Here is a 12,528-nt window from a genome sequence, read left to right as displayed (position 1 = left end):
CATTGAAAAGAATACACGAATTTCGGTCAGCATCAAAGCATTAAGAGAACCATGACGACGAAAATGAAAATGATCAGGTTCCGATACGCTCTTGGTAATTTGGTGTATCATTTCATTCACTCAACAGTATAAACCACTGACTCTCTCTCTCTAAAACTGTGATATATATGTATACACACAGAGTGATACAGTCGTACCAGTCAGTAGGTAGCATAGTGTATAAAGTGGGTGGCATCCCTTCTCGTATCACATGCTTGTGTTATTCTTCTGCCTTTTCGAGGACTTGAACCAAACAATCCATGCCTAAACGCTGTTTAATACGCGTGGAGAACGAAGAACACTCATGTCTAACTTGGCTTGCTCAAGGAAGGAAAGTTTGGTTGCCCTTGTATATTTTTTTTTCAAATAAAGTTAGAAGATGGAGAAATTCTGAAGAAAATTTATTCTCTTAATCTTCGTAAAAATGGTAGGATTGAGAGGTATTCAAACTAAGCCAATCTTAGACATCAAATGTGAAAAAAGTTGAAATTTCACCATAAAGCTACATGACAATATAGGGATTAGCCCAATTTATTTATAACCTCATGCAAGGTCCTCATCCCATTAATATGTGATTCACTTTCAACACACCTCATCATGTATGACAAATTTTCAAGTCTAACACGTGAACAACACAAACGGGGTGACGTGGAGCTTGCTCTGATACAATGAAAAAGTTGATGTTCCACTATAAAACTAATTGGAAATGTATAGAGAGTAACTTAACTAATTTATAAACCCATTCAAAATCACTCATTTCATCAATATGAGATTCATCCCAACAAAACGAGCCCTCAAAATCTCAACTCGCAATTATATTTGGCAAAATATATATTATGACTAGGGATGAGCAAAATATCCAAGGGTATGGGTAACCGCAGTTACCCGTTCATTTAAAACTCACGGTTATGGTTATGAGTAACTGTTTAGATAAATAAACGGTTATGAGTATAACCGTTTACCTGTGAAATTTAAATGGGTAGTTATGAGTATTACCCGCTGTTATAAACGGGTACCCATTTAACCATTTATTTTAATATATGTATATATATAAAAAAAAAACATTAGTTTTTAGCTAAGTTTAGTATCTCGAGACATAACTGGTTATAATGGGCTATATATATATATATATATATATATATATATATATATATATATATATAGGAATCCTTTAACAAGAGGGATTCCCATTTTTCTAAAAACACGGGGAAATCCTCTTGACTATTGGATTTGACTTTAATGAAATTGTGTGGTTAAGATTGTGTAACATGTGATTTAATCTCAACCACACAATTTCATTAAAGTCAGTCCAACGATCAAGATGGTGTCCCCATTTTGAGATCCCTCTTGTTAAGGGGTCTGTACACACACACACACACACACACAAACACACACACACACACACACACACACACACACACATACATATACATATATATATGCCTCACTTGAGAGAAAAATATCGTTGATTGAACGGGCCTATGTTCAATATATGTGACTGAACGTGCTAAAACATTATAGTGTTTGAAAGTTTTATTTTGGAGTATTTTGAAGTTTTGAATCATCTAGTATTCAAGACAATGATTACATGAAGCCTTTAAAAGCATGTTTTTGCCGACTAATGCATACCTATATATATAAATTTAATTGACCTTGAGTTTTCAATAAATATTTGACCCAAAAAATTAGAAATCAATTAAACGGCCTGGATTGATGAACACATATTTCTAAATAAAAATCCAAATATTTATCAAGTTAGCTTATTAGCAAACTGATGCATACTTATATATATATATATATATATATATATATATATAGGGGGAGAGAGAGAGAGAGAGAGAGAGATAGATAGAGAGAGAGAGAGAGAGAGAGAGAGGAATATTAATTAACCTACAACCATGCATGATTCTGTAATAGATTGACCATCAAATAACTGGGAGATATCACATATATTCATAAATAATATTGCCATTAATACGAAAATACATGTTAAATATACTTATAACGGTGTTTAATTGTTAGAAAAAGGAAATTATGACAAATTTCTTTTTTAATTTTCAAGTTGTAAAAAAAATAGCTAGACCGGTAAATAAAAGAGTAAACGGGTTAAAAATGGGTAAACGGCTATGCAGTTATGGTTAAATGGGTATGCTGTTATGGTTAAATGGGTATGTGGTCATGAATATAGTTAACCGTTTATAACTGGTTATGGGCAGTGGCGGATAAGAGATTGCAGACAACCTAACTGAGGAATCAGCCTTGAGAATGTGAGAGAAGGGAGGGTCGTTGGGAGAGAAGACATGAGATTGACCATGAATGACGATTCGTTGACGACGGGTTTGAGAAGATAGAAAGCCAGCGTTGAGGAAGATCAGAGAGAGGAAGGGGTTGGACATTTTTATCCTGACATCTAATGAAGAGTTAAAACAAATCTCACTTTGGATCAAATTTGCTAATAATTTTTATCACGGGGATTTAAATTCTAATTTTTTAACTGCGAGGCTATCATCTGAATATATTATCACTACGAAGACCATTAGTCCAATTTTGCCCTAATTTATTATGGAATAGTTCACTTTACACACAACAATGAAATGATTATAGTTTGTAGGTTGTGAATCTTAAAAGCTTCAAACACTACTTAGTTACTTACAATTAAGCAAAACTTTAATGAAAAAAAACTAAAAGATCATACACGCTCGTTAAACTTTGATTTGTTTACTAAGTGTGCATTCCCTTTGAGCTTGAAGTCGTACATGTGAAACTTTGATTTGTTTACAAGGAGTGCATTCTCTTTGAGCTTGAAGTTGTACTTGTAGAACTAAAATTATACAATACATGTATGAGATACACTAAATATTTTACCGTAGATTTGATGCATTACAGAGTCAATGTGCTGTAGAACGACTCTCTAAAATTAGGAAACAACATCATGGCCACTTTAGGTTGTTTTATAGGGCATGAAAAGTGACTGGGACGCGCTGTTCAATTGCGTGGACCATGTGATGATGTGTTTTTTGGATGGTTAAATCAAAGTCGTGATCAGAGAATGAAAATAAGCAAAATCATGTTGCGAATAAGATACGGCTCCAGTTTCTCCTTGTACGTACACTAAAATTTACACTCCCAATGTACAACCCCTTACTTACAACTAAATTAATTAATTAATTATTTTTATGGCAAAGATACATCTACAGGAATTAGCTTATCAACTCCCTGAACAATACTATAAGAATCGTTACGGGACATCCCCCTATAATTGTGCATGCTCTCATAGCAATAACATATTTTGGTTCAGGCATTTGTTCATATAATCATACTAAAGAAGGAGCCATTTTGATTGTTACTGTGTCTGCTATTAAAATTAGGTATGCTTGTCTAGGATTGGATCATGGTACCAGTCATAGTGATCAAAGTCGAATCGTGAGCCTATTAATGAAGCAACAACTAGTACCATAGAGAAACAACCTTGAATTGAAGAGTCTTGACCAATTTAAAAGAGCACTTGATGTGGTTGAAATAACTGAATTTTGAGTTGTTCAATCAAGTAAAAGGAAATTCAATAAAGGAAGTTGTAATTGTCTCAATCTTTTATTATTGTTTGATGACTATTCAATTTAACACAATAACATATTTATACAAGTGACACTAGATAGCTTATTTATTTGAATAATATATATTCTGAAGAACACATTATGTGAAAGTTGATGGTTAAATTCCTTATTTTAAGTCAAGAATGTATCAATTATCAATAATCAAATCATGTGGTTTATAAAATATTATTTAAAAACACAATCTTCCTAATATTTTTCTATTTAATATTAAGTATTGAAAGATTTGGACAAAGACACATGATAATTCAAGTATAACCATTCAATATTGAACTTGCCATTATCAAAATTTCAACACAAAATTTATCACACAATTGGAGAAAAATATCATTAACTTCAGTGTCAAGTGCCTAATCAACTAATTGTGCTTTTAAATTTTAGTGAGAGGACCATATGGAATGCTAGTTGACTTTTTGACTTCTCTACAAAATGGATGGAATGCTAGTTGACTTTTTGACTTCTCTACAACTAAATCTACATACATACATTTGTTCACAAAAATTCTAGTTTAAAAAAATTTCTACATACATACATCATGCATGATATAGCCTTATAATGTTTTTAACATGATTTACTTTAAATTATACTAAAAGGAGGAGACCTTGAACTCAGTTAGCTCAAAAAAAGAAAAAGACGACTCTAACCACACACAGCAATTTGTCATTTAGAATTTTGTTTTGGTGGTATTTTTTTACACTTATAAGTAAAAAATTTTAGATTCGATTTTCGCTAAAGGAAAATTTGAACCACACCATTGCTAATTCATTATAAGCTTAGCTTGTCATTGACCCTTTAGTATAGCTAATTTCGTTTGTTAAAAAATAAAAAAAAATTTACATAGCAATTTACCTATCATCTCTTAAAGATAAAGGATAATACCACTGGAAATGGATCCTCTTTGGATCCCTTTTACCAAATCTACCCAATCAATCAATTCGGGCCTTTGAAATTTGATCTAATAGCTACAAACAAAAGACTCTCTTAAATGTTATAATAACTTTAGCCGTTGGATCAAATTTTAAAGACCTGTATTAAATGATTGAATAGTAGCAGTTGAATCAAATTGCAAAAACTCGTATTAGGTGATAGAATAGATTTAGTGGAATGGATCCGCCCTTTCCAATACCACTTAACCAAAATACAAAAAGTCATTAGCACCATAAGTTATTTTGCTATGATTATTGACCAACTTTCAACCTAATTAATTATTAAATTAACTTATAATGTTGAATGTGTGCGCTCTCTCTGGCCTCACACTCCCACTTTCCATCCCTATAATTATAAAGCCGGAAGCTCTCTCGTCTTTGTGTCTTTCCCTAAGCAGATAGCTAACCCTAATCTCATCCTTCCCTCCCTCTCGGTGAAAACGCAACAATGATGGAGGAGCTGTACGGCCTCGGGGGCCCATCGTCAACGCCTTCAGCTGGTTTCAGCTCTGATCAATACTACTCTTCATCAATGGCTGCTATGCCTTTTCCGGCGAATCAGACGGTTCTTGATCAACAGGTGGACTACTACGACAACTACAGGAGTAGGAGCGCTAGCTTTGAGCCTTTAGCTGCGGCTCTGGGGGAGCAGCGGTTACCCGGGACGGTGAGGCCCGACCAGATGTTTTCAGGGTCGTCGTCCGGAGTGTCAGACGCTGCTTCGGTGGTGGCAGCTGGGATTCAAAGAGAAGGAGGAGGAGCTTGGGGAGAAGAGGTTTCTTGTCAAATGAATATTGAGAAGATCGCTTCACATCCTCTATACCCTAAGCTTATTCAAGCTTACATCGATTGCCAAAAGGTGGAGTACTAGTACTATATAGTTAGTAACCCTAACACATCTAACTTTATTGTTCTGAAAATTAAAAATTGCAAACGAAACGGAAAGAATACCAAGAAATAAAGATGTTATAAGTGTTAGTCTCGCTAAGAACCGTTAGCAAATAATTTTTGAGTTTTCAGACAAGAACATACAAAATCTGAAAGTAAAATGATTATCAAACGATTTCTAATCTAATCTTCAACAAATTCGAATATTTGATAATTATATGTAAACATTTAGGTAGTAATTAAGTGCCTTAATTTTTTGCTTTTGATTCTCTTAAGTTGCTTAATTATATTGTTTGTGTTTGTGTTTAATTTGGCTGAATAACAATATTAAATGTGTGTAGGTGGGAGCGCCACCAGAAATAGCAAGTGTGTTGGACGAAATCCGGCGGCAAAGTGATCATCTAATTTCCACGAGACCCACCGCTTCAACTTGCATTTCTACTGCCGATCCTGACCTCGATCTCTTCATGGTATCTCTCTCTCCCTCTCTCTCTCTCTCTCTCTCTCTCTCTCTCTTCAAACTCTGTGAATGATGAAATCTCTTTTGTTTTTTGCCTAGCTAATTCTCTCTCTCTCCCTCTCTCTCTCTCTCTTCAAACTCTGTGAATGATGAAATCTCCTTTGTTTTTTGCCTAGCTAATTCTCTCTCTCTCTCTCTCTAATTTCTTAGGAAAGTTACTGCGAAATATTGTTCAAGTTCAGATCGGATCTTACGAGGCCATTTGATGAAGCAATCACCTTCTTGAACAAGATGGAGACGCAGCTCAACACTCTCGCCAATAATACCAGTACTCCTTCTTCTTAAACTTTCTCTCTTTAATTAACCCAAATCCTTGTTTTCTTTATGCGATTTGTTTAGCTATAGGCGCACGTTGGCGCTTTGCACATTTTAAGTACAAGGGCACAAATTAACTCAAAGCTAAGCCATTTAGGAGAAGGAAGAGAGCAGTACTGTAATTTTTTATGTGACTATCTTACAAATTTAAGCAGATGAATTAAGAAACCCTAGAATAGATAAAAGAGACCCAAAAATAGATCATAAACAGTGTCATGTGAAGGTATTTTCAAGTCTAGCAGCTGCCTATGGTCCTGGCTAGGTAATTGAGTGACTGTCACAAAGGATAAAATAAAAATGGAGCTTTAATTTGGTTTATTTATAGGTAATTTGTATTGGCCTGTGATTAGATCACTTGTGTTGGTATCTACGCATACCTGTAAAAAAATATTTTTTTCACCACTTCTGTGTTCTTCAATGTTTTTAACTTTTTAATACGTGTATTGTGGGCGTAAAGTCGGTCGTTATTTAATCCAACTTACGGAGATGCTAACATGAATTGGTTGACCAGTTTCTAAGGCAGTGTTTAGAGGGGAAAAATCTAATGTAAGCTGGTTCCTTGCCACACGTGTGTAATCTAATCGGAGACAACTAATGTATGCGTCTAGTAGATTGGCCTAATCTTCCTTGTGGTAATGACTCTTGCTTTTTGCATTTATACTAAACTTGCATTTATTGAAATGGTCAATATTGATTGTAGGTATGTTAAAATTAAATCTTCAATGAAGTTATTTGGATATGATCCATAGAGCATGAGTTTTGGTGCGTGCCATGTGAGGGAATTAATAACTTTACCTTGGTAAAGGTATTATACTTGATCAAATTCTTTCGTATGTCCAAATAAAGAGTACTTAGAAGAATGATTAAGAATAACTGCTGGCGGTTTCAATTGTATAAAATACAATCCAAGCTGAAATAGACCACTTTTCTTCTAATCATCCACATGATGAAGACAAGGAGATTCCTAATATGGAATCCTGTGACGAACACCAGTTTAATATACATATATCATGGCAGGAGAAGTACACTTAGTTGCATTTCCAAAATATTATGTCTGCCTAGGGGACCGACCTTGTATTCCTTTAATTAGTGTTGATATCCTACTTTTGAGGTTGTTCATATACTTATATAATGGCTGAATCCATGAGGTTCGTACTTGCAACAGATCGATTTTGTCGCAGAAATTGTTAGTTTAGCATTACCTTTTGTGCTTAAGGCAACAAGTTTACAGATATAGTATGACAATCTCTTTTTTTTTTTTTTGCACCACTTTAAAAGAAAGCTTCTTTCATGGGATGTTATATAGATTCTGTTGGGGACCATTGGTGTGGAACTTGGTTGTTACTACTTAATTGGTTTAGGCATGCAATAAAACTATAGGCAGTCAAAAGATTTCATCACCTTCAAGGCACCTGGCTACTGAGTTTGAAAGGTTCTATTACCTAATGTGCCAGCAGTGTGTTCTTTTCTCTTAATGACATGCTTGAGCAGATTCTTTTTGAATTTTCAAATACTATATCTCGAGGATGCCTTAGATATACATGCAGTCTTTAAGATCGATCGAATGAAATTGGCATGTGCTATTTCTTGTTGTTAATGGTTAAGAGCTGTTGAAGCTTTTCACAAGTATGTTTTGGGTGCTCTCTGCCGGCAGATTAACGTTTCTTTATTAGCTGTTCATGATTAAAATTTGAAAGTCTTAAATCATATCTAGTAAGTTTTATCTCTATAATTTCGAACGAAAATGTTATTAACACTCTAGAATGATCGTCTCATTCCTACCTCCTTTGTTTTTTCACTTACTATTTTGTAGTGCGAATAACAAAATGCTTTTACAAAATAATTTCAAATTTTAGCTACTCCTTGTCCTATAAGAAGTAGCTCTTATTGGCTAAATATAGGTCAAACGTTTTATTTTTTTGGTAGCATTTGGAAAATGTGTCTTTGAAATGTGATGTGGTCAGAATTGAACCCTAATGTACTTGGGAGGTAATAGGTTTGGTCTTTTTTTCAAATGCGTCAAAGATACGTAATCCATGTTCCTTCATTGTAACCTCTAGCTATAACACTAGGTTTTGCCGTAACTGCTATGTCATTTAGGGCTAGATACAGGTGTAGTACTCAAATGAATTAAAATATAGATGTTAAACTTAAAACTTGCATGCAAATAGTAAGTGATTAAGCATAGTATTTAGTTTATTGAAAATTGGTGCTTAGGCATCAGGATTACGTTTTAATCACTAGGTATTCTTTCAACCTCTGTTTTTCTAGCTACTGAAGTTTGAACTGTAACTGTGACTGTGACTGTCCTATATCTGCATATCCATTATCATTTCTTTGTTCTAAAGCAAATCAATCAAGAAAAAATTTGTAATACAAACATTATACGCACACAGAGAAGCGCCCAGCGTTTTCTTAATATTGTGTTCGAGTCCGCTCCACAACATGATTTCATGATCCCAACCATTAAAGTTTAGGAAAACTAATGAAAAGGGTTTGAAAATTTTGAATTTTAATAATAAGAACAAAATAAAGGATAAAGTGAATAGTATTATGATTGATTTTTTAGTGTAAAAATATGATTTTTCGTTAAAATGAATTGTGAATTTTTCGTTAAAACTCCCTTAAAGCTTTAGATTAACATATAGTATGACCTTTTTCAAGTAGGTTCAGCAATATTTCTCTATCTTCCCTGGATTGATATGAAGTCCAAAACTTCACCTGAGATATACCTTGTCAGCTAAATAAAGCAGCTAGGTTTTACCACATGTGCTTAATCACTGTGCATGCAAGGGTGATTTGAAATTTCATTGCATGCTGTGCAATAGTAAGTGTGCACCCACTAGCTGGTGAGGTAGGGCATTGGAAACCGTGTATTATTATTAGGACACAACAAAAAGCAAAGGGCATAGCAAAGGGTAGAATGGTCAATTGGTTGGATTGGATAGGGTGAAGAAGTGTTAAAGTGGTTGACTTGTTGACCACAAGGACTCCCGCAGTTTCCGCTGCAGGTAGGGTTCTGCTTTTAGGATTCAAAGTTGAAGCAACAGTGGTTGAAGCTGCGGTGGCTGCTGGTGCATGCATCCGATGCTTTTTTCTTCCCTAGGTGGTATGTGTATTCAATGATCTTCTGTATCCATATTTGTGGCACTAAACCCTAACCAGTCTTGTAGCACTCACGGAATACTAACATCTGCGTCCATAATTCTTACAAGCTTTTACTATTTTAAGTAGGTCATATTAATTAATGACACATTTCGAACTCATTTTTTAATACTTTCAGACTCAGAATTTGGACTATTTACATACCTAACAAGTAAAGTCCCTCATGTACACCTTTGTTTTAAACTCATTTGAACACTTTTATGAGGGAACTAATTTTTACAAGCTTTTCTCTTACATACCTTTGTTTATTTATGACATTTTCGAATTGTTTTTTTTTTTTTTTCCTTTTGGTAAAATGTTACAGATTTATGTTACTTGAACTTTCATCACTCCACCAAATTCTCGAAACTATATCAGATTGTTTTGTGTTTACAAGTGAGGTTTAAGTTTCATTAATTTCCAAAAGCTTTGCTGCTACTATTCGTCTTAATTTAACATTCCATTAAATATGTAATGGTATGATGTTGGCACTATACATTTTAACCTTATTTTTCATTGGAGCATGGCACTGTTGCACTTCCAGTTTGGGTTCAATTTAGGGCGCGACAGAAAGTGGTAGCCTAGTGACTGAAATAATAAACAAGGGTATTAGAAGAAAAAAAATTGTGCATGAAAATTATTATTACTTATATCCTACCATTTTAGATTTTTTTTTTATAAATAAATCTTCTATACGGATCTAGATCCAGAGATCAATTGATCCGATCCGATCCGATGAAATTTGATCCAACGATTATAATTATTATAATTTTTAGTAGAATCTTCTTGTTTGTAACCATTTGATTGAATTTTAACTGACCGGATCAATTGTTTTCTAAGCTCAGGATCAATTGTTAAGAAAATCTTCTATGTCAACTTTTTTTCTTCTTTTTTTTATATTTTTTCCTGACTTTCAATACACTATTGCACTATTGACAAAAAAGGGTAAAATAGTAATTTTGTATCTTTTGATAAAATGACAATTATATTTCTATTTTACCCTTTTTTTTTAGATAATGACAATCATATTTTTTAAATTTTACTCTTATTTTTTTATACATAATATTTATATAAGAAGATCAAAACAATAATTATGTAATATTAAAAAAAAATATATGCATTTATTAAGAGAAATTATTCACACATAAATTATGTGTTTCTGTTAGTATCATTTATGTAAAGTGTTACTTGTTATTTGATTTGATTGAAAAAGGGTTTTGTTTGTGTTGTTTTGATAAATAGATTGAAAATTTCTACTTTGGTTGTATGAATTTGGGTTGCACATCAATTCCCAAGGACTGAACAAAGTTATGGATGCTTTCTGCAACCTTTCTCGAAACTGCAAGAAATAGAAAGAAAAAGAGTTGACGGTAGATTTGAGAGTGAACTGAACTGATGGAGATTTGAGAGTGGAGCAGGCCGCGGCAGGCAGTCAGGCAGTCAGGCAATGAGAGTTCTTTGGAGTTGAGTGTAGAAGAAAATACGTAGAGTGCTTGCTTTACGCGTTACCCTTACCTCTGTCTCTGAGACTGAAGTAACAGATCGATCGATGAGCCCACTCACATTTGACTGCATGCGATACGACACAACGAACTGTTTCAGCATTTTTTTTATTTCTTTTTTAATTCAAAACGTTTGTTTTGAGGCTGTCAGTTGATGTTACCGGACCCCGCCATCCATGTAGCATCATGGCTTTATGATACATCACATCCCTGGAAACACGAAATCTTGCTCTCCATGTGTGCATGCATGCATGCATGGTCTCTCATTGATATATATATATATTTTATATATATATATATTATATATATATATATATATATATATATATATATATGTATATGGGTGCATGGCTGGCCCACTACTTGATCCACTGAACTGATACCGCAATTCTGTTCTATGGTCGAGACTCAGTCTCAACTCTCAAGTCTAAACCTAACAAATTGAGAGGGAATTGCCAAGGTTTGTTGCATTGTGGCTATTGATTATATTATTTATTCTTTCTCTACAATTAGAATGGAGAAACTAATTATGTGATTACGTCGTACAATACGTTAGGAATGAAACTTTAAAGCACTTGAGTGTGGAGCCAATTCCATTTCTTAAAGCAGTTTTCAAGTTAAATATTATGGGATGAATTTTTTTCTTTCTTTTGTGACCTTTATTTGTGAAGGTGGATTAATTTGTGAGCACATTTCTGCTACCTAAGTATGAACAAGTTATTTAAAATTTGGCATGATTGATTTCCGTTCAATTATGTGAGTCGGGATTCTTCAATTGCAGACGATGCTGCTGGTTCATCGGGCGAAGAAGAAGGGAGCGGAGGAGAGATAGAGGCACAAGACTCTCCGCGGACAAAGGAAGATCATGAGCTCAAGGATAAACTGTTGCGTAAATACAGTGGCTATATAAGCACCCTTAAACATGAGTTTTCCAAGACGAAGAAGAAAGGAAAGCTCCCAAAAGAAGCAAGGCAAATTCTCTTTGATTGGTGGAACCTTCACTATAAATGGCCTTACCCAACGGTAACTATTAACTTAAAAAGGCTTAATTTTATAGGTTACAGTCATACCCGTTTTCTCCTTTTGCACAACTCTGTTTACTATTTGTCCATCGATCCCTTTGGGCTTGTTCAATCTGAAAGGCAAAAATAAACGAAGTATGTAGAAGGAGAAAATGGAATGTGAAAATTAATCACTCTAATTATCTGGTATGGTGCAGGAAGCTGATAAAATTAGTCTTGCCCAAGTGACTGGACTGGATCAGAAACAAATTAATAACTGGTTTATAAATCAAAGGAAGCGCCATTGGAAGCCATCAGAGAACATGCAGTTTGCTGTCATGGACAGTCTTTATGGACCATGTTTTACCAAGGATTGATTTGGCAATTTACCATCCTGTTTTAACTCGTTGTACATGATTAATAATGAACTCAATTTGGTTATGTTCCTCGTTTACTAATGTTCGTTTTGTTATTAGTATGTGTAAGGACAAAATATTATTGAGGATAGTTGCTAGGTGTGGATAGACAGCTATATATGATGATTGACTGGGGACTTGTATTTTGCAAATATCCCGCAAGATA

At 34.2% G+C, this 12,528-nt stretch overlaps 1 protein-coding gene across 1 annotated transcript; it reads left to right on the top strand.

The window, feature by feature from the left end:
* Positions 1–4,893: 4,893 nt before the first annotated feature.
* Positions 4,894–12,528, top strand: LOC137710699 (homeobox protein knotted-1-like 6). Its single transcript, XM_068449802.2, has 5 exons — positions 4,894–5,435; positions 5,806–5,934; positions 6,135–6,252; positions 11,727–11,968; positions 12,165–12,528. The coding sequence occupies exons 1-5, from the start codon at positions 5,025–5,027 to the stop codon at positions 12,321–12,323; spliced, it is 1,059 nt and encodes a 352-aa protein (XP_068305903.2). The 5' UTR covers positions 4,894–5,024; the 3' UTR covers positions 12,324–12,528.

This window comes from Pyrus communis, chromosome 6, assembly GCF_041283825.1.
Source record: "Pyrus communis isolate YQ-2024b chromosome 6, ASM4128382v1, whole genome shotgun sequence".
Lineage (NCBI taxonomy): Eukaryota > Viridiplantae > Streptophyta > Magnoliopsida > Rosales > Rosaceae > Pyrus > Pyrus communis.
The sequence above is the reverse complement of the archived record's forward strand: the minus strand, read 5'-3'. Positions and strand labels throughout refer to the sequence as shown.

Bases quoted from the DNA above. Each gene is read 5' to 3' on its own strand.
- LOC137710699 (XM_068449802.2), top strand. From the start codon at position 5,025: ATGATGGAGGAGCTGTACGGCCTCGGGGGCCCATCGTCAACGCCTTCA. The intron at 5,935-6,134 runs GTATCTCTCTCT...CTAATTTCTTAG, and splicing joins CTGACCTCGATCTCTTCATG to GAAAGTTACTGCGAAATATT. The intron at 6,253-11,726 runs GTACTCCTTCTT...CTTCAATTGCAG, and splicing joins CACTCTCGCCAATAATACCA to ACGATGCTGCTGGTTCATCG.